The sequence below is a fragment of the Nyctereutes procyonoides genome, unplaced genomic scaffold (genome assembly GCF_905146905.1).
Source record: "Nyctereutes procyonoides isolate TBG_1078 unplaced genomic scaffold, NYPRO_anot_genome, whole genome shotgun sequence".
Classification (NCBI taxonomy): Eukaryota; Metazoa; Chordata; class Mammalia; order Carnivora; family Canidae; genus Nyctereutes; species Nyctereutes procyonoides.
In genome coordinates, this window is record NW_026575044.1 from 7,564,669 (window position 1) to 7,588,672 (window position 24,004).

The window sequence follows — 24,004 nt, forward strand, 5'->3', positions numbered from 1 at the left end:
CTTAGAGATCCCTTTCTGAGTTACCTATTGCTAACTATTTTTTATGCTATTGGAATATGCTTTTAAAAATTTGTAATTTTCTAATTTTTCATAGTAGTTCTTAAAGTTGGTATTTATATTGACCTTGTACTGAAGCCTTACTAAGAAGTTGATGTACCAATTCTAATACCTTTTATTTTTCTGGATTTTCTATACATGCAAACATATCTACAAATAACAGCAATTTTACTTCTTTTTTTTACCTTATAATGCCGTATATCAGATCATTAGAAAAATGTTAAATAAAAGTGGTGAGAGAAGACATTCTTACTGTTCCAGATCTCAGAAATAAAGCACTAAGGCTTTTACTTTTGATTATCATATAAGCTGTAGGTTTTTTATAGATAGAAGTTGAGTAAGTTCCCTTCTTTTCCTTGTCAGCTGAGTGTTCTAGTTATGAAAGGATACTGAATTTTGGCAAATGCTTTTTCTGCATTTGTTGAGAGGACCATTTAGTTTTTCTACTTTATCCTCTGAATATAGTGAATTTAGTTTAATGATTTCACATGATAATGCAACTGAACTCTAAGATATACTCTATTTGGTCATGATGTATTATTCTTTTTCCATTTTTTTTGAATTTGTCAAAACTTTGTTAAATTTTGCACTGACAGGGCAGCCCCGGTGGCCCAGTGGTTTAGCACCGCCTTCAGCCCCGGGGTATGATCCTGGAGACCTGGGATCGAGTCCCACGTCGGGCTCCCTTCAGGGAGCCTGCTTCTCCCTCTGCCTGTGTCTCTGCCTCTCTCTCTGTGTCTGCCATGAGTAAATAAATAAAATCTTTTAAAAAAAATTTTTTTGAACTGACATTCACAAGTATTTTGGACTATAGTTCCATCTTCTTATGATAGTTTTGCCTGGTTTTTGAAACAAGAGTACCCTTTTAAGTTGGAAAGTGTTCTCTTCCCCCATTATTCTCTCAAATAGATTGTGTAGGACTGGTAATATTTCTTTGACAGAACTCATCAGTGAGGACATGTGGACTTGGGAGTTTAAATTATTAACTCAATTCTGCTCATTGACATTGGCTGTTCAAATTTTCTAATGTTTTCAAAAAAATTTTTCTAATGTTTTTTTGGGTTGATATTGGTAATTCATGTCTTATTTTAACAATCTTCCATGATGTTTTCTATTCTTTTTTTTTTTTCAAAGAATTAGCTCAGGTTTATTATTATTTTTGTTTCCTATTTCATTGATTTCTGAGCTCTACTGTTTCCTCTTGATGTTTGCTTTGCGTTTACTTTTCTAGTTTCTGAAAAAGAAAGCTTAGGTTATTGATTTAACTTCTTCAAGTATAGGCATTACTGTTATAAATTTTCCTCTCAGCACTCACAAATTTTTATATGCTTTATTTTCATTATCATTTATTTTAAAACGATTTTCTAATGGCTCATGTGAATTTTGTTTTTGACCCAATGATTTTTAAGAGGTATGTTGTTTAACTTCCAAATAGTTGGGAGTTTTTCAGGTTCTTATTCTTATTGATTTCTAAGCAATTCTACTAAGGCTGGAAAGCATATTTTATATAACTTCAATCTTGCTAAATATATTAAGAATTGCTTATGATCCAGAATATGACCTATCCTGGTGAATGTACCATATGCATTCTCTCACTTTTGAGTGTAGTATTCTGTAAATATCAAGTACATCAAGGTGATTTGATAGTGTTATTCTATGATTTAGTTGATTTTTTTTTATCTAGCTGCTCCATCACTTGCTGGAAAGAATTTAAAAACCTATATATATGGGTGTGGAATTGTCTACTTTTCTTTAATTCTGTTATTTCATGCATACATATTCATGACTGTTATAACATCCATGTCAACATATCCCCTTCTATCATTATCAAGTGTCCTGGAACTCTCTAGAATATTATTTTGAAATCTGATTTATCTTCCTTATGGCTGTTTGTATGATATATTTTTACCAATCCATTTACTTTCAACTTAGTATGTTTTTATACTTAAAGTACATTTCTTATAGACAGCACATAAGTGGACCTTGTATTTTTAATTCTGTAACTCTGCCCTTTAACTGCAGTTTTAACCTATTAATATTTAATGCAATTATTTATATGGTTGTACATAAGTCTACCATTTTTTCTACTTTTTTCTTTCTTCCTGCCTGTTTTTTATTTTTCATTATTTTAAAGTTTTTCAGAATTCCATTTCAATTTTCCTGTTGGCTTCTCAGTGGTTTTTTTTTCCATATTTTTATTTTTTATTTATTTACTTATTTTTAAAGATTTGATTTATTTGACAGAGCAGGGGGAGCAGGAGGCAGAAGAAGAGGGAGAAGCAGACTCCCCACTGAGCTAGAAGCCCAATGCAGGATTTGATCCTAGGACCCTGGAATCATGACTTGAGCCAAAGGCACTTAACCAACTGAGCCACTCAAGTGCCCCTGCATATTTTTATATATAACATTAACTTCATACAGTCAACTTACATAATGTACTCTGGGTTAATTAATTTTTTATGATTCTATTTCTCCTCATATCAGCATTGTAGTCATTATGTACTTGCTTTCCTTTTAGCAATTTTCCTTGAAATCACGACATTCATCCTCAACTTAGCAAAGTCTAATATTATATGTCTATACTTTTAAGCCTTCTAAGAAAATGTAGATATGTCATACAACACTAACTTCCATTTTTCCCTCAACCTTAGTTTACATATTATTACTTCAGTAATAGTATAATCTTCATATAATTAAACCATAAAATGTTATTATTATTCACTAGATCAATATTCTTTTGGTTTTATCAACTTATTTACCATTTTGTTTTTCATTCCTTCCTAATATCTCTTCTCCCATCTGGGATTATTTTATTCTGTCTGAAGAATACTGTTTGTATTCCTCTTCTGCAAGTCTGCTGGTGAGAAATTCTATCAATTCTTAACTGAAGTTATTGAAATTTTTGACTGAAATATTTTCATTTTACTTTCATTCTTGAAAAGTATTTTTGCTCATTAGCAATTATTTTCTTTTAGCACTTTGAGAATATCATTCCATTATCTCCAATTATCATTCCATCCCATATATTCCATGTTAACTGTTTCTAATGATATCATCTTTTCGTCTAATTGGTGGTCCTTTGAAACCAATTTATTTTTTCTATCTGCTTTTATCTAGGGAGCCTATGAATCTGATTCAGTTGTTTTGTCTCTGTGGTTTTTGAATCTTTGAATCTTTATGTACTTGTTTATTTCTTAATGCTTATCAAATAATGTACATTAAAAATGTAAATAGTTTGAGATTACTTAGATTTCAAAGAGACTAGCAAAAGTGGTTCACATTAACCAAATTTAAGATCTGAAATAATTTAAAGCTAGACTTTAATCCTTTAAAGGTAAGTCTAAATCTAGTTTATCCTTAGGTACCAACTTAAAATGTATTGATGTACAATGACCACTCTCTGGTAGGCCCTGGGTTCCAGAATAAGATTCCTAGATTTGATAGTTATTCCAAATGTCAACATATCCCCTTCTATTATTACCTAGAATTGGCAGGCACCCCTGGTAAAAGAGTGAGCTCATCTCTCTGGGTTTCACCCTTCCATTAAATTTTAGTCCCTTAATTCTTTGCAGTCAAATTGCCTCATGTATGCCTTTTTTTTTTTTCCCTAATGTTTTGTCCACCTTTACTAAGAGTTCTTAGGTGGATTACTGACATAAATTACCTCATTCACCATAACCAAAATATGTATATATGCTCTGCAAACAAGTATTGGGCCCAAATATCTCATTAATGAAAGCATGTAATTTCTCATTCCTAACTAATGTTGGCAAATGTATTCAATTCAGAAAACAGAATGGAGATCCCTATGAAGCAAGTAAATTTAACTTTAAAATACATATAGTACTTATAGGAAACTGAAACAATTTTTGTAAGCTGATCGTTTATTTAAAATAAACATTAATTAAAATGTCTAACATATGTATCCTACTAAAGTTCAATAAGCCATAGTGTGTATATATATATATATATATATATATATATATATATAGGTAAATTTGATATTGTAAACAAATATAACAAAATTTTATAGGTAAAAATGATAACAAGTTTGCACTGAGAACAGTGGTGTTCTAGGAAAAACAATGTTAAGCTTGAAGTGGGGATCAAAGGAGAAGAATGATTTGTAAATGAGATGTACAAGATGAGGTGGTATAGGAAGAAGCAAGCAAGGGAAAATATTTCTGGCATAGGGGAGAAAAGAGCCAAAAAGAGCCACAAGTGATGTGAGAGTCACTATAGAATTAGTACTCGGGAAACTACATGTAGTACATTGTAGTCGTAACATAAGAGGGCATGTATTCATGCACATGAACATGCGGTTGTGATTGCAGCAGGGCCATAGTGATGATAATGAAAGTGATAGCTCTAAGAAAGGAAAATTATCTGGGTCTGTAAAGTGGTTCCACTATAACAAAATAAACTATACATGAAAAATCATATTTGACAGTGAATAATTTGAAGTAGATTCATTAAAACTAGAGAAAAATACAAACGTATAAGCTATCATGAAAATTATGATGCATTATTTAAAAACAAAAAACAACAGACCATCCTATCTGAAAGAAAGAGATAAAATTATTAATATCCGCAGATGCTACGCCTGCAAAAGCTAAGAACGTTTTTTTTGGGGGGGGAAAAACCAGTAATAACTGAAGTTCTCCTTTACTACATGTTTGCTTTTACATGAAATTATTTCTTTTCTCAATTTTCTTACTTCTAAGGTCTTTTCTTTCCCTCAGAAGTTAAAAACTTTATAAGGACTCTCTAATTAAAACGATGTGGTCTTAGTGCTAGAATGACAAGGAAATCAAAAGGAAAAAAAGAAAAAAAAACTAAAAATACAAATATTTGTGTATGTGCCATCCGTAATCAGTGAGGACAGAATAGATTATTCAATGAAAAGAAATGAAGAACAGAGCTAATACAACGGTCTCATCCTTTGGGAAAAAATAGTTTCCAAACTTGTATCATGCAATAAAACAAATAGAAGATTTTTTTTTAAAGATAGGGATACATATTTCATTTACAACAAGAATGGATTTTTAGACTGGCAGAGAGAACACAGAAAATACACAGCTTTTCTAGTTCTCACTACATTTTTCTAAGTCTTCATTACCATTAAAGTCATATTAAATCTCTAAACACCAGATTCTAGATGAATGTAGAAAAACAGACTCCAATGGTAAATACAAAGATGCTGTTTTTTCATTTTTACTAAAACTGCTTTCTTCTAGTCATAAATGCAAATAAAAACTGTTCAGAAAAGTAAAGTAGTGATATAAGTACAGGAACTAATTTTAAAGTCTTAAGGTATGACATAAATCCAGCTTTGCAAACATAAAAATGGCAAAATTAATCATGCTTTGATGGGATACTGTAAATCTACTAAGAATAATATTTTCAAAGAATATACGACGGGAACAATTCCATTCATTCAGCCAGTAAACAAATACTATGCTGGGTCCTGGACTATCCTGTACAGATGGAATATTGAGCAAGAATCGTATCTTTGCTAGTCAAGAATCTCATAGTCTAGTGAGAAAGGCAAACAAAGATACCTGGTCTACAAGGGTGAGAGAAGGTTTTGTACAAAATGTGGTATTTTTAAGCTCAGATCTGAAAAATAGGAATTAGCCCAGTCACAATTATGGGTAGAAGTATAAGCAAACTGAGGACTTAGCATATAGAAATGCCCAAGGAAGACAGGGGTAGACAGGGAAAAGACCTATCAAATTGTATGTATATTCAAGACCTAAATACATCTGCACAAAATAAGACTGGAAGTATATAAAAGAAAATATTATCTGTCCTTAACTCTGACTATAAAATTATGAGTATTTCATATATATTTCAAAGTACTCATAATTTTATTTCTAGTTCTCTTCTATTTTTCTTTCTAAAGTAATCACACATTACCTTTTTGCTTACTGATCAAAAAAAGCATTATTAAAAGAATATTTATTTACTAGGTTTTATGGGAGGTTATTTTTGTTTTTTGGTTTTAAATCTGAGACAAGTCTCCTAAGACCTACTGTATTCCCTTGGAAAATAAGGCTAAGAACATTTAACTTCACAAAGTTGCTGATTTGGATCAAACATGACAACATCCGTGCAGGAAAATGGTTTTGTGGTTGTGGTTGTTGGACCTAACTCAGCAGCAGGTAAGAGGGTATTAACATAGAACTGGGGGTTGAGGCAGGGGTTGCAGGAATGCATAGATCAGGAGGATGACAATATGGCCTTGACGAAGATGCCACTCCCCTCTTTGGCAATGAGGACAAGTAGATGCCTATCAATCCTGGTACTGTTTTTCTCACGGAGCTTGGCCCCAATATCAGAATCATTTTCAATGTAATACTCCGGGCAGCCACCTGCATGATGGTATACTGCTTGAAACATTTTACTATCACTAGCCTCAAGATTGCAAATATGAACACAATCAATTCAATCATTTTTTAAAGGTAGCTTAGTTATAAAAATGTCCCAATTTGTATTTTAATTTTTAAATGTCCTGTTTTTTTCTTAAGAAGTATCTTACAGCAGTTCTAGAAGTTTTTATTTAATGTGTTGCAAGCCTTGATTATTCACCTAGTAGACCAGAAACAGAATTATTAATGGACTATAGGATTTTACAAATATGTTCATATATATTTACAAATGGTGAAGTCAGATACACATATATCTTTGTACCGATTGTGGCTTTTTCGCAAGATAGGAAAAAAAAAATTCTTACCTTTCCTCTGGAGTATCTACATGAAATGTTCTCTCTATAACAGTGGTCCACTGGAGACATCTGATAATAAATGTGTTTGGCTTTGGTCGTTCTGTTTTCATTAACTGGCATTCTAGAAATAACATAAAATGTCTCTTTGAATACACTTACATTTAAACCAAGAAGTAAATAGTTGAGAACCATAGAGTTCAGTCCCAGGCAAAAGCACTGCAATCTCACAGCTTTCCATGGACCTACACTCAGGTTCTTCACAACCTGACCTCAGTATTCATTTCCAATCCAACACCCATTCTGGCCACATGCTCGGTTAACCAACCAAACTGGACCATCTAAGTTTCCCCAAATACATCTTGCCCCATCCTGAATCTACACCCTTGCTCCAGCTGCTCTGACTACCTAGAACAGTGTCCAATGATTTCACCCCGACCCATATGTAATCACCTACAGTCTAAAGAATACCTATCCATTAAGGCCTAGAACCAATCCTACCTTTCCATGAAGCTTTACCTATCAATCTGGTCCTAAACTAAACATCCCCCTCTCCATATTCTCATTACTTATTATTGTATCCCTCATTTTATGCTATTTTGTATTATTAGGTATCATTTACAAAGGTATTCTTATCCTTTACCTCAATTATACACCTTTTAGACCGTATATACCTAAACTCTTAGTAATCATAACCCATAGAGCCAGTTGGTCAAAAGGAATAAATTATGTCAGGGAATATCTCGGAACACTTCAAAGAAAAGTAGCATTTTGTAGTGGATGTGGATTCTAACACCAGTATTCCTGGGTTCAACTTCTTTTCCTGCCATTATGTAACCTTGGACAAGTTAATTAACCTCTCTGGTGTTCAAATATTAGAGGAAAAACAAGTACCTACATCATAGAATTGATGTGGGGATTAATAATAAATAGGTACAATACTCAGCATAGTGTGTGACACTTCATAAATTAAAAAAAAATGTTAGCTAATATTATTAGGTGTATACCTGAACTGGACTTTAAGGATACATGGTACTGGACAATAAGACAAAGTGGGGTAGGGTTGTTTACTGACACTGCTCTTTGGAAGAAACAATTTCCCTGCAGTTGACAAAATTGTGTTTCCTCAGCATTTGCATGTTCCATCATCCTATTTCCATCATTAGCAATGATGAACTACTATCTCTAAGTCTTTGCAGGACCCAGTCATTAGCCACACTGGACTAGTTCACTGACTTCCTTATACCAAAAAAGATCATTCACCCAAGGGTCTATGCTTATTTTTCTTCTCTTTTCTAACAAGATTTAGGGTTTCAGCTATCATCTCTTGGTTGACCAATATAAAAATCCAAACTTCTTTCCATCTTGGATCTTTATTTTGTGATACCCATGATTAACTAGACAGTGGATATATCTACCTGGTTAAATTACTTGTTCCTAAAATCTACTATCTTTCCTCCTGATTCTGTTCCTCTTTCTGGCTTTGATAATTTTTCTACCATCCAAACTGAAAACATGGAGTACTCCTGTTTGATACTGGTAGTATCTGCAATTACCTGGCTTTTCCAAGGATGCAGTTTTACTTCAGACTCTCACTGCTAAATGCCTCAACCTCCCCATAAAACCAGCTCTTCCTAACTCAGAAACATGGAAGGGCTAGATCCATTACTTAAAGCTAGAAACTGTATCCTAAAATACATTGGGACTCGGCACTTGTTGTGATGAGCATCAGGCGATGCATGGAATTGCTGGATCACTATATTGTACACCGGAAACTAATATCACACTGCCATGTTAACTGGAATTTAAATAAAAACTTTAAAAAGACACCTGAACTCATCTAAAAGTGAACCAATCTCTTCTACCCTTGGTCCCCTGCCAACTTCCACTACAGCTGCATCTCAGACAACAGCATCTCCACCCTCTCAAGTGCTCAGGTTAGAAGCCCTGGACTCACCCTTAAGTCCTCCTCTTTTTTCTCATATCTCATTCTCGAAATCCTGTTGGCTCTGCTTTCAAAATATATCCAGTATCACTTCTCACTTCTTTCACTATTATCGGAACAAGGCATCATTATCTCTCACATTGACCACTCTGAAAATTCTAGAATAGCTCTCCAAGCCCCTCACTGCAGTCTGTTAACAATACATGCAGCCAGAAATCTCCTTAACATGATCAACTGAAAAAGAAATAATCTGTAGTGTTTCCATTTCATGAAGAATAGAAAACAAAGGTCTTTCAATGATGAACAAGGGTCCCACGTGACCTGAGCCTCCCACCCACCCCACTTTATTTTCTGACCTCCTCATCTAGTTAAGTATTCTCTCTCAGGCTACTCTGGCTTCTGTGCGTTCCCTCAGACACATGCTGCACCCTCTCTCCTAGCATTCTTCCCCCTCACACAGCCCATAGCTACTCCCTCACCACCTTCAAAACTCTAAGCAGATCTCACCTTCTTACAGACACCTACTCTGACCACGCTCCTAAACACTGATCTGCACCCCTCATCCAGGACTCCCTAGCCCCTCTTACCTGATCTACTTTTTATTTCACACCATCATCTTCAAACATCTGAAATGACTTAGTATCTTTTTTGCTTACTGTTTCCTCAATAGGAATATAAGTTCCATTGATAAATTCTTAGCACCAAGAACTGTGCCCACCTGTGCCTAGGCAGTGTATATTTTTTCCCCCTAGCTGACACTTAATGAATGAATGTTGTCCATCTGGATGAATTCGGATAGTACTAAACCAACAAGAAGGTAATTTTGATGACATAAAAAAGAGGGGTAAATTTCTGGAGCAACTTCCTTATATAGTCAAGAAGGGATGGGATTTGCTCGACAAGTAGAGGGCTGGTTCTATTCAGTATAGACAGTTTAGTGGCATAATAAGACACGGAGTCAAAAGGTTCCCAAATGCAGTCAAGGGTGTACACAGCAAGTAGGAGCTGGCAGAAATGATTTTCTTGTTGCTTCTACTTTTTCAAGGCATGAGGATATAAAATCATCTTTAAGAATCAAGTTGGAAGAAGATGGACTGGTGCTTTGAGAAGAGATCTAACAGCCCTCTAGGAGAATGGAACAGCACACAGACTAGGGAAATATAGCAAGACAACTGGGCTGCATCAGGAGCCTGCTGAAATTTAATGATCAAGAATTCAAGCGAATGCCAGGAATCATGGTTGTGTATTTTCCCCCAGATATATTCAGCTACATGGGTGCAGCAGGTAGGTCACAGAGGACTGGATTTCCGCCAAGCTGTAATTTCACCAAGTAAGTTTGGCAAAGCAAGAAAGAGAAGAGAGGATGCAAGACACTGTGGTTTAGAGAATCAGCTGATGAATTTAAAACGGGTAAGAAGGAAAGTGAGAAGCTGATAGTGGGTAAAATAATGAAAAGGTGGGAGAACTGACAACATAAAATCTCGTTTCACAGTTAAATACTGTACAGCAATGTTACATATCTTCTGAAATATGAATGCTAAAAAATACCAAATACAGAATGCCTATTTCTCTTTTTGTTTTAAATACGAAAGTTTTAAGATACCAACACTATAAACCAGAAGGGTTTACATGTAGATCTATAAAGCAGAGACCCAACCTGACTCTCTCTGAAGACCACTGTTCTTCCTATTTCCTTCTTCAAAAAACCCCTATTGCGCTTCTACTCAGTGTTTAATACAGGCTGATGTGATGTCCTAGTAAGAAGTTACTGAGAAGGTAGGAATTATGTGCACAACTCCCCACACAGCACCTAGGATATGACAACACATAAGGGGGACACCGTAAATACCTTGTGACTGAAGTGATTCAGTGGCTTTTAATGTAAAAAGCAGAGGATAGGGGGCACCTGGGGGGCTCAGTTGGTTAAGTATCTGCCTTCAGCTCAGGTCAGATCTCAGGGTCCTGGGATGGATGGAGCCTTGTGTTGGGCTCCCTGCTCAGTGGAGAGTCTACTTCTCCCTCTCCCTTTGCCCCTCCCTCTCACTCATGTACTCCCCGTCCCCTCCCAATCAATCAATCAAGGAATGGAGGACAGACACTTCAAAGATGGGCAGGCCCAACAGAAATATTAAAAAATGGATTTTATAAAGCAGAGAGGAGAGAATGCCCTATCAAGTCCACCTACTCTTCAGTTTTACCACTGTTGTGCTGATGTCAGGGTGACTAAGACACCAGACTTTAATATCAGAACACCAGATCCAAACCTAGTCTCTCTCACACAAGCAGCAGGGTGATCCTAGGCAAGGCACACCTCCAAGCCCCCAGGTTTTTCATCTTTAACAGAGCTATGAGAAATTTAAGATTTTTAAAGGCAACATATTTTCAACACTATATGTAAATGAAGTTTAAGTGGTATGATCTTAATAACTTCTCCATGCTATAATCTAACAAGCTATTTAAATTATTATGTATGGGATTCTAAGTAATTATCAATTACTGTAATTTACAAAAATAATAACAAAAGTGATTAATTACCATTCTCACACAGACCACTGAAAAGGAATTGTTTAGAAATGGACAAAATGCTTGTATTTACAAAAAGGATGGTTTTAGAAAAATAATAAAATAATAATATAACGATCTAAATAGTTACACACAACTTGGCTATTTTGAGTAAATATGTGAAGTATTCATGGACTCAACGACATATGCCAATTAAGGGCCAAGCACTATGGAAGATTCTGAGCATAGAAAGAAAAATGAGTAAGAAACTCTACATACTTACAACATATACTAAATTCTGTTATTAATCATTCTAACACATCATTAAAAAGTAGTATCTCACAAGTGGTAAAAAGGTTTCAACCAGGTCTTTCTGAAGCCTAGTTGAACAAAAATATTATTATGAACAAGTAGTAAAACATAAATAAGCCTATATTTTATATGTTTCAATATGAAATACTCTATAAATGAATCTTATTTCTAAACAATACTCACTAGATTGAGATGGTAAAAGAAAGAAGCAGCTACCAAAAGCTGGCTCAACATAATTCAAGTGGAACTTGGGTCAGTACCAAAAGAAGAGGACACTCTACCACCAAATCCCAAGGTTTACTGCTGTACATAAACAAATGTAGTTAAAGAGCTGAATCTGACATCAGAACACTTGACATTTTAAATTATCATGTTTAAACATGTGGGCCAGTTTAAACCCGAAAACTTTAGTTCTTTCATCCTAGCCATAATATAGAATCATGAACACATCTTAGTTTTCAGTAAAATGAAGAAAAATATGGACGTTTTCAGAACATGGTTCAAGTCTGAAAACTCTCAAAAGGGATTCTTATTCTTAAATTGACTCTTATTTTTAAAGGCAATAGTGGTTAATAAATACAGCCAACACTTCATTAGAAGGATATCTTCCTTTTAATTATGTAAATGTTCCCAATTCAAGCTGAGCCATGTTAAAATTTTACAATCCAAAGTGGAAGCTTCGAATAGCAATTCTAAAAAGCTATTACCCAGATGATTAGCTATGATTCCTGCATACAAGAAAAAAGCATGTGTTCTAATATAAAATGCCAGGTAGCTAACTTTTATAGTATCCCAGCCCATGACACTTTCTAGGATCCCAGCCCATGCCAAGTGTTTGTTACACTGATACTTGAATTAGTTATACTAAACTCACCTGAGCATGTTAAACTATAAGCCAAATTTCAAGTGTTCTGCTTATTTTTACACATTCTGAACCACAGACAACCAAGTTTATTTGAAGTTGTAATTACTCTAAACATGGAGGCCAATTAGAAGAATGGGAATATGTCAAATCAAAAAATGTATGCCTAAAAGAATTTTTTATGTCATCTGGTCAGAATCTATTAAAATTAGATTTTATTTCAACTTCTATAACCCTTTAAATACTAATTTTTTCTTTTAAAAATAAGTTGTACTAATATTTAACATGAAAAACAAAGGCATAATAATAGATTCCATTTATAATTAAATCACATCATTATGTGTCAACAATGCTGTCAATTATAATGACCATAAAGAGTGTATTTTAAGCCCTCAGATATAAGACTATTGTGGACATTCTTTAAAGGGAACAGAAAGCATTTCTTCCTTTTAAGTTTTTACTGTCTGGGAGCCAAAATGCATAGGGCGCAAGTAAGACTCAACACATTAGTCCTAAAAAAGATTCCTTCAATCCACAGAAAGAGATGAGTCGTGGGTGTGGCAGGTGCACTGGTCAAAAGCAAGTCTAGTAGAGGCTACCTGTTCTGTGCCATTATGTGCCAAGTACTGCAGGCACTGCTGGTCCCTCAGTGTTTCCTGTTTCATCCAGAGGACAAGCCTATAAGGTGTTCTTGTCCTCCATTCCATAAATGAACGAATAGAAACTAGCTAAATAGCTTGCCCCAAGATGCACAGTTTGTAAGAAACGGTAGAGGGATTTACCCTCAGGTCTAGCTGAATCCAAATTGCATGCTCTTCAGGAGAGCTAGGAAAAGTGCCTTAAAGGATCAGTGGCCATCTGTCCAAGCACGGAGCAGTGCACTTCATCTTCTACACTCCCCATCCCTTCCCAGTGAATGGCGCTCCTCTTTTCTATGACATCTCTTCTCCTACAAAGAAATCCAGGACATTTTCCACCTGCTAACAATATTTGAGGAGGGGAGAGGGCCCTGATGCATTTGCTCCTGGCTCTGAACAGGGCATAAGGATGGACAAGCATGAGAATTATGCCCTAGAGAATCCGGACCCTGGCACTTCTTGTTTTTCCAAGGAGGTGGGTAGAGGGAAGGTGAGTGAGAATGAGGAGCAGAAGCAGGTAGTAAGGAGGCAGCAGAATCTCTGGGTCCTCTCACTGCAGAGTCTCACATCCCACAATACCAATAAAGCTAGTAAGATTTTTCAATTACTGAGAATGAAAAAGCAATTGCCAAACTCGCACTGATTCAGCTCCATGTTTGTAGCTATTTGTGTCTGAAGTATCTACCTATGACCCAGAGTTAACACAGCCTTCTCCATAGAAGGAAAAAAGGGAGAAATAATACAAAAAGTTCTATAAAAGAGGGGAGTAGGATTGGGTTTCTAACACTATACTGCACTCTAGAAGATGTTTTTCACTTTAAGATACACATTTCAAATTCTGACATTTTAATTATCATAAACTTCATTACTCTGGTTTTAACATGGGATACTATTTGTGGACTGAAATCATGACATGTTAAAGTTAACCTCTCCTAATACATTTTTCTTTAATGAAAATGGTCACCACAGATATCACTATTTACTGAAAGTGTACTTTCAGAGCCAACATGTTTCCGATTAGCATTTCTCCATCTTGTCTTGTCCACCAAATCTTGCCTCTAACTTTTTTTTTTTTAAGATTTTATTTATTTATTCAGAGAGAGAGGTAGAGACATAGGCAGAGGGAGAAGCAGGCTGCCTGCAAGGAGCCCAGTGCGGGACCGGAACTCGATTCCAGGACCAGGATCATGCCCTGAGCCAAAGGCAGATGGCTCAACTGCTAAGCCACCCCAGGAGTCCCAAATCCTGCCTCTAATTAAACAAAGAAAACACCTGCAGAATCCTCTAGAACAACTGCTTTCTGCCTACCCTCTGCATACTTGAAATTTCAAGTAAAAATGTACTATGGTCGCTATGGATCAATAATTAAGATATGAAATGACATAAGGCTAACAAGAGTTCTAAGAGGTATGCAAACATCTAGTGGACTCAAAACATATGACTAGGCAAGCTGCTTTCTGGTTTTGCTGTCTGCAGTATAATCGCCATGGAGTCTTTTTTTTTGTTTTTAATTGTGGGGGAAAAAAAAGCAACACACCACAAAACATAAAATTTACCACTTTAACCCTTTTTAAATGTATAATTCTAGGGCATTACATACATTCACGATGTTGTGTGACCAAGCTGTTTTATTTACTCTCACTGTATAAATCAGCTATGCTTACTGTAGAAAAATTCATGAACAGGTACAGCTAAAATGAAAAGAAAAGAAATCATCATTCTATAATCTACTACACAGGTATGACCAGTGTTTATGTTTTAATGTATATTCTTTCAGATCTTCTCTAAGCATTTTTAAAAAAATAACAATGACATCAAAGGCTCCTGGACGGGGCAGCTGGTTAAGCATCCAATTCTTAGTTTTGGCTCAGGTCATGATCTTAGGTCCTGCGATGGAGCCTGATATTGGGCTCCATGCTCAGCAGGGAGTCTGCTTCAGATTCTCTCTCCTCCTCCTCTGCCCCACCCACTCATGCATGTGCTCTCTCTCTCTCTCTCTCTTGCTCTCTCTCAAATAAATACATCTTTTTAAAAAAAGACTAGCATATGGGACATATTACATAAGTGCTCTGTTCATTTAATGTTGCGAATTTTTCATTTCAATAAATGAAGGTCTACACATCATCCTACTGAACAGTGGCAAAGAGCCCACTATACTCAGATATCACAGTAGGCAGATTATAATAATCCAAAAAACAAATAGAAGTGGACCATTCAGATGTAAACAGGATGACATCTAAGCATTTTAACATAGTTTACCATTAGGTACTGTGTTAAAATCTGAAAAATTATCAAAAGCACCAGTTGTTTCAACTAAATAAGAAAAACTACTTTATATTTGAAATATGATAAAACCAGAATTTGATAGCAAAATTTTAAAAGAATCTGACAAGAATGTATGTTAGATTCCAAATTCTCTAAGGACAAGATCAATGCTCTTTGATTACCGAGTATTGTGCCTAACAACACAGCCAATCTGTGTTAGGCACAATGTGTGTCAAATGTGTTAAATGAATAAACATAAGGAGAGAATACAGGACAAATTTAGTCATGTAACTTGTTAAATGACACTTCAATAAAGCAATCAGCAGAGATTTCCAGAAGAGGGGACTTTCCACAGGTCAAAGAGCTTCATCTCTTTACTAAGTGAATGTAACTGAAGTGGGGGTGATGGTAGAGGACACAGCTCTCTTCCAGACCAGTAGAGGCTTAAGAAACATGCCCATTAGGTATACTGTGAGATCCTTCATGTATTCTGCTTTAAACCAGACAGTTGCAGGGGTACCTGGGTGGCTCAGTGGTTGAGTGTCTTGCCTTTGGTTCAGGGCGTGATCCCCAGGGTCCTGGGATTGAGTCCCACATCGGGCTCCTTGCAAGGAGCCTGCTTCTCTCTCTGCTTATGTCTCTGCCTTTCTTTCTGTGTCTCTCATGAATAAATGAATAAAATCTTTATTTTTTTAAAGATAAATAAATAAATTAATTAATATAAATAAAATAAACAAACCAATTGTTAAAGGTATTTTAGGTGACAACTGGGGAAATCTGAATATGAATTTTTTATTAGATTTCTAATAAAAATGGTGGTACTGTAATTATGTGGGGAAATTCCTTACTGTTTACACAGATCTGTACTCAGGAATTTAGGGATAGATGTTATAATTTCCTAATTTACATTAAATGTTTTAACAAAATGATAATGCAAGTCTGGTAAAATGGTAAATGTTAAGTCTAGTAATGGATAAGAGAGTCCAAGAAGCTATTTATCTATATGTCTGACATTTCCCATCATAAAAAGTCAAAAATAGAAACCCTCTCCAAGATAATATTAGATTCTTTCCTCAAAGTACGTCCCAAAATAAACTACCCACAGCTTAAATGGCTGACAGTGGGAAAGAAACTATTTTTAAAATATAAAATATACAGGAGAGTATCTAAAAGCCACTTCTACTTAATTAAACTCATTTAATGCAATTTACACTTCAGAATATTTCACTGGACATTTATGTTTATAGGAATCACTGCTGGAATAATCCTCTTATTTAGTACAGACTCTATAACTTAAATGCCTTGCACTTCTATTTATATCAGTGGGACAATTTCTAGTCACACATGCTCAACACCACTTTGTGTTGCTTTGTGCAGGCGCACAGCAAGGTGAGCGAACCATACACATACAGACCAAGCTGGCTGTGCACTGAGTGCACCTTCCTTCCCCTAACTACTCCTGCTACTCAAAACCACAAGCTATAGTCATGGCCCTTCGTCACCTCTCCATCAGCCTTGGTGATGGTTAGGGTCCCTCCTAAAATCCCCTCATTAGGTATCTTTTACTTGTTCTCGTTTTCATTTCTTTGCTGTACCTGATATTCTTGGCCCCCACTGCACCCCCACTGTGGTCCCCAGGACACTGACCTGCCCAGTTTTGCTGCCATCTCTCTGACCACTCTCGAGCATGTTTTCTTTGGTTCTCTTCCTCCCAGCTGCACTGCTCCCTTAGGCTCAGTGTTTTGTGTTAAACTTTTTTTTTTAATGATAATTTCATCCTTAGTACATTTAGATATTTGTTAAGTAAATATTTACTGTGTGCCCACATTTTGCCAGGGAACAAGCTAGGCACTGAGGGTAGAGCAGTGAACAAAACGAGGTCCCTCGTTTTTATAACACTTGTACTTTACTGAGCGGAGGAATGGTCAAGCAATAACCAAGTAGAACAGTTAATTTATAACACAGAAGGTACTCAAAAGGATTACAAAGAGAAATGAGGGAGGGCAACAAGTTAAAATGACAGGGAGGTGGTATTACTTTAGAAAGAAGGGTTGTTAAAAGGGCATCTCTCAGGAAAATGAGGCACCAATCAGCCATCTGTGGGAAGAGGGACGCAGGTGGAAGGAACAGTAAGTGCAGAGACCCACCGCTAGAAGGAGCCCACAGATGTGTCTGAGAAACAAAAAGGAGTCCAGAGTGGCTGGAATAAAAAGTAGATTCAGGACACTGCAGGAAATGAGGTTGGGAAGATCTTCAATGACCTGATAAGGGGTACAGATGGGGAGGCTCACTGGTGGCTTTGCCTCAAATGTCACCTGATGTCTGATGACTCTCAAACTTGAACCTTCCATCTGGCATGTCTCTCATGAGGCCCTATTATTACTTCATTCTCAACAAACCTAAATGGGTTTCATTTTTTTGTTTTTGTTTTGGATACTTCAAACTGAAAATGACCACATCCAACAGTGCTTCTACTTACCTTATTTTTGTTTCATTTTCCTAATCACCCAAGAAACACATCGTCAGACATCCTTGACTCTCAACCCATAGCTGAGGCAGGAACATTCACCTTAACAATTCTTTCATGCCTCTTTCCACTGGTAACAGCCAACCAGAAACTTACCACCAAAATCTGGATCCCTGAAGTGGTCTCCTGGATGGTCTCCCCATGCCCACCTTTCTCCCTGTCCAACGCATCCCATATATTACTGGCCTCATTGGTCTTACTCAAACTCGTATTCCATAGATCATTCTCAAAAATCTACTAGTCTCTGCAAGAGAAAGCTCAATCCCATTAGTCTAACTTTCAATTTCATAAGCAAGCCAGAATCTTTTTAAAACTTTATTCCCTACTATAAAAACAATGCATATCCCACCAAAAAAACTAACAGAATTCACTAAAGTCATAGATACGAAATTAATATCCAGAAATCTGTTACATTTCTGCACACCAATAATGAAGTAGCAGGGGTGGTTGGGTGGTACAGTGGGTTAAGTATCTGACTCTTGGTTTTAGCTTAGGTCATGATCTTAGGGTCATGAAATCAAGCCCCACGTCGGCTCCACACTCAGCATGGAGTCTGCTTCAGATTCTCTCTCACTCCCTGCCTCTGCCCCTTTCACTTGTGCTCCCTCTCTTTTTCTCTCAAATACATAAATCTTTTTAAAAAATGAAGTAGCAGAAAGAGAGATTAACAAAAAATCCACCAAGGAGGTGAAAGACCTGTACTCCAAAAACCATAAAATTTTGATGAAAGAAATTGGAGACAACACAAATGAATGAAAAAAAAGTCTATATTCATGGATTAGAAGAGCAAATATTATACCTGGAGTCATCACAATCCCAGGTTTCAAGCTATACCACAAAGCTCTAGTGATCAAAACAGTATGGTACTGGCACAAAAACGGACCATATGTCAATGAAACAGAACAGAGAGTTCAGAAATAAACCCATACTTATTTTGTCATTTTATCTGTAACAAAGGATGCTAGAATGTCCAATGGGGAAAAGACAGTCTCTTCAACAATGCTGTTGGGAAGACTGGACAGCTACACAAAAAAGAATGAACCTGGACCATACACAAAAATAAACTCAAAACAGATTAAAGACGTAAACATGAGACCTGAAACCATAAAACTCCTATAAGAGAGCACAGCAGTAATTTCTCTGACAACAGTACAAACATTTTTGTAGATATGTCTCCAGAGGCAAAAGAAACAAGAGTAAAATTAACCTAATGAGACTACACTAAGATTAAAAGCTTCTATATAGCAAAACCATCCATAAGACAAAAAAGGCAACCTACTAAATGGGAGATGATATTTATGAATGACATATCCAATAAGGGGTTAATATCCAAAATATATAAAGATCTTACCCAACTCCATACCAAAAAATAATAATAATAATCTGACTAAAAAACAGGCAGAAGAGCTGAATAAATATTTTTCCAAAGAAGACATACAGATGGCCAACAGAGACATGAAAAGATGCTCAACATCACTAATCTTTCAGGGGAATGCAAACCAAAACCAACCTGTCAGAATGACTAGAATCAAGAAGACAAGAAATAACAAATGTTGCCAAGGTTGTGGAGAAAAGTGAACTTTTATACACTATTGCTGGGAAGAGAAACTGGTACAGCCATTATGGACAACTGTATGATGGTTCCTAAAAAAAAAATTAAAAACTGCACTACCATTATGAACCAGGAATCTCATTCCTGGGTATACCTCCAAAAACTGTAATGTGTTCATTACAGCATGATTTACAATAGCCAACTTATGGAAACAACCTAAACAACCTAACTTCCCTATGACAGATAAATAGATAATGAACATGTGATGTAAGAAAAAACAACACATGCGGGGATCCCTGGGTGGCGCAGCGGTTTGGCGCCTGCCTTTGGCTCAGGGCGCGATCCTGGAGACCTGGGATCGAGTCCCACGTCGGGCTCCCGGTGCATGGAGCCTGCTTCTCCCTCTGCCTGTGTCTCTGCCTCTCTCTCTCTCTCTCTGTGACTATCATAAATAAATAAATAGAAGTTTAAAAAAAATATTATTAAAAAAAAAACACATGCGATTTCATGGATGAACATGGATGACATCTGAGGGCATTACATTAAGTGAAATGAACCAGGGAAAGGCAAATTCTGTGTGGCATCACATGTAGAGTCTGAAAACAACAATGAATAAATATACTTTCTGATTCTTTCTCTTTCTTTTTCTTTCTACCTGCCTACCTACCTACCTTCACTGACTCTTAAACATTCCCTGACTCTTCTTTTCTTTCAGGTGTACAACACAGTGATTCAACAACTCTGTATGTTATGCTGGGTTCACCACAAGTGTAGCTACCATCTGTCACCATTCACCACCATTACAATACCACTGATTATATTCCCTATGCTGTGCTTTTTAGTCTGTCACTTACTCATTCTACAACTAGAAGTCTGTACCCCATCTTCTCCCAGTGTGTCCATCACCCCCACCCCTCCCCTCTGGCAGCCATCAGTTTGTGCACTCTGTACTTATGGGTCTGCTTCTGCTTGTTTGATTTTTTAAAATGTCCCTGAGTATCCTTTTTTTTTGTCCCTGAGCATTCTTAACTTCGGGATCTAATTCACACAGATTCCCTCATCTGAAACACTTTCCATCCCTTCTACCTAGATTCTAGTCCCTGAAAATCTCTCATGATTCCAGTCCTCATTCTCAATTCCTGCAGATCTAGTGCACTTAACATTTACATTCCACATGCCGGTACCTGATCACACACTGTTACATGCAGGCTGTTTCATGCACGTCTCCTTAACTATATTTTAAGTTTCAGGCGATCTGGTATTTCTAATTGTTGTTTTATTCATCACAGTCAGAATTAAAACAAACAAACAAACAAACAAACAAAAAAAAAGCTTCAGAAAACATTTCTGATGTAAGAATTTATCACAAGTAATCTTCTTTCTCTTGTGTAACAATCTCAATATTTTAAAGTTCACATGCCCTTAGAAACACAATTTACTTTATGATCTCTCCCAACTCAATCTTACTTATATCTTCAAAACTTAATTGTACAGTTTAGTTTACATATATGTATAAATAAATCCTGAAAACATCAATTTGAAAAAAAAGTATTTAAAGCCTAATCAAATCCTTGATTGCACAGTTATAGCTCTAACACTTAAGAGATAACTTTCCTTCCCTCATAGAAAGGATTAGAGTTATAGAATAGTTAAAGGATTTTTCCCTTGGAGAAAAATTAAAAGATGGGCCTATCTATTCAGAGTAAGACAGGGAACAGTCCAAAGAAACAATGAGTTTTGGAAGATTATAAACCAACAAGCCTATTAATTTCATGAAAAACATATATAAAGATAACCAAAGAGTCATTGTCACAATCTGACCTATCTGGAAAACTCTCTAACAACTTCTGACTTTAAGGAGAAGACAGAGATGTCTCACTTTCCATTTGGGAATACTGACTCCAGATAAGCTATCCTGACTTTAAAAAGTTTCGATCACTATCATAAAGAGGCCTCTGGGCTTTCACTATAGAACCAAAATACTTCATGTCAAAATCAGTGTAAGTGATACATTGCACTGCAAAAGAAGAGCATACTTTGGAATAAGCATTTTGCCAGGTCCAGCAGAATTTACCAAATCAAAATCAAAAACAAAAACAAAAAACCCCAAAAAACAAACAAAAAAAAAAAAAACCCTCATCTTCAATCTTTTTTCCCAATTTAAATCAGTAGGGAGACCTTGATTTCCACTACACATTTCTCCAAAATTCTTTTTGAAGAGTGAAGTACCAAGTCATTATTTTGGCCTATTATCTGCTGCCTCACCACATTAAGATTTTACATGCATTATTTTTCCCTTCATCTCCCCAATAATGTTTCAGAGCATCTTTATCATTTCTACTCCACAAATAAAAGAATGGAAACGTCTGGTTTTTAAGTCACTTAATCAAAACCATCAAGTTGTTAGGGTTGTAAAACAGAGTCTCAAATCTACGTTTTCTAGCCCTAAATCCGTGGCTCCTCTTCGTATGTCACATTCTGTTTTAGGAATGTCAGCTACTTAAGAAAGAAGAAGTGAAGTTTTCTTTCTTTCTAATGAACATTGTATACTACACTTATGGGTTTTCTGCAGTTGAATTGACAGAAACAGGTGACATATAGAAAGTACTGAAATCTTTTCCCCAAAGAAAACTGTCCAAATTTGTTGTTTAGTTTTTGTGCCCTCAAAAAAACTGCCATCTATTGAGAAAATTACACTGAAAATCAGCACCAATAGACTTGGATCACATGACCATAAGACAAGGGAAGCTCTAAGCTCCGAGTGGAAGATCAACTGTCCAGGAATAATACTGTTTCAGAATTTCTTCATAGAAATTACATTTGAAAAATGTCTCTCTGTCAGTATTAAATTACTGGTACAAGGCTGAGAGCACATTTAGAATATTTATTGGCCAAAATGTTAAAAACTGAACAGGAATTGACATGTAACATGTACCACGTGCCTGGAATCTGATAGCCAGAATTTGTTTGGGCTTGTCAATCTAAGCCAACCCTACAGATTTGCAGATTTCTTAAAATAATAATAATCTATAAAAATCAAGAGCCGGGGGACCTGGGTGGCTCAGTGGTTGTCTTCCTTTGGCTCAGGTCACAATCCTGGAGTCCCACATCAGGCTCTCCACTGGGAGCCTGCTTCTCCCTCTGCCTATGTCTCTGCCTCTCTCTCTGGTGTCTCTCATGAATAAATAAAATCTTTTTTTTTTTAAAATAAGAATCAAGAGCCATTGGTGGGAAAACAATAAATATGTAACTTCCTACAGGCACAGATATTCCTAAGAATCTTTGAGTTCCATCAATAATACTGTTTAACAAAATATCCTACATCCACAGGACGAGGATGAAGCTCAAAGGACATGATGCTCATGAAATAATGCTATAAAGAGAGTACTGCATGTTTATTTTCAATTACTTTATAAGAATATCCTATAGAGACAGAAACTTTAAACTTCATCAGTGTGCTTTTGGAAGCAGTAACTGTTGCTGGTTGGATGATTCAATTATCATAAACTATTCTGGCATGTTTCAAAAGCATTGCCATTTTAAAACATAAAAAATGTCTAAAAATGCAACCATAGTAATAGATTCTGAGAGCATGGGTTGGGGGGTGAGGGAGAAAGACAATGACAAATTGGTCCAAAAGGACACAGAGACTTCATAGTTGGAAGACTATTGTGCTGACAATTAGTAACAGGAAGCAGAGCACAAAACAAGTGAATGAAAAAAGCTGAACCAGCAATGAAAGACCTTATTATAGGGCAGAAACATTATTGTAATAAAGGGGCAATGTCCTCTCCTCCATGAAACTCTCACACAGCCACCCTAGCCTCTTTTCTCTCTCCCTGCATTTCATTTTTCCATTAGCATCTGCTCGATTGTGTATTATTTCCACCCCAAAAGAACTCCTCCACAGTGGTCCCAAATTCCAAGGCTTCAAGGTCCTTCCCTGCACCCCAGCCTTGGGCCTCATTTAACATTACTCAAATAAATAAATAAATAAATAAATAAATAAATAAATAAATAAATAAATAAATAAATAAATAAATTTAAATTAACATAAAGATAGGACGGGGAAAAACACAGAAAGGCAGTGATTTAGCATACAACTGCAGAGAGATCCACAAAACACGTGTCCTTCAAGTTCAATTTGTGAAAATACAATGATCATGAGTCATACTAAATATCCAGATGATTCTGCTTCTAAAAATTAGTGTTTCTCCTCTGACTTCTCTAACATAATTAGAAGTCGGAAATGTTCACACATTAGTGGATCTTCTGCCTTGAGCTTGTTTCCTTAAAGAGAAGTAGCCAAAAGCTCTGAAACAAATCTTCCCATACTAGTTGAAAATCACAAGATTTGATCCCTGATACTGACATACAAACTCATCTAGATGCATGGAGAGCCCGTAGCTTCTGAACTGCCCATGCTAGAAAATCTCGTACACCTGAGGTGGCCTGAGATGCTTTCTTTAGTCAAGCCATGGTATAGAAAACTCACTGACCTTGAAACCTGAAAGCTGTGGGTTTGGTTTCCAGCTCTATCACCTGACATGACCACTGGCAAACTCCAAGAGCCTAGTTTTCCGGCTATCAGGAAGAGACATTACATATCCCAGAAACCTG

The 24,004-nt window shown here is 36.2% G+C and overlaps 1 protein-coding gene across 1 annotated transcript in view; it reads right to left on the reverse strand.

Moving 5' to 3' along the window:
* The window catches only part of AKT3 (AKT serine/threonine kinase 3), a 309,710-nt gene that overhangs the window by 139,332 nt on the left and 146,374 nt on the right, over window positions 1-24,004 (reverse strand). The window contains exon 4 of the mRNA XM_055323992.1: window positions 6,794-6,905. Within this exon, the coding sequence (XP_055179967.1) occupies window positions 6,794-6,905 (112 nt within the window). The remainder of the gene's footprint in view (window positions 1-6,793; window positions 6,906-24,004) is intronic.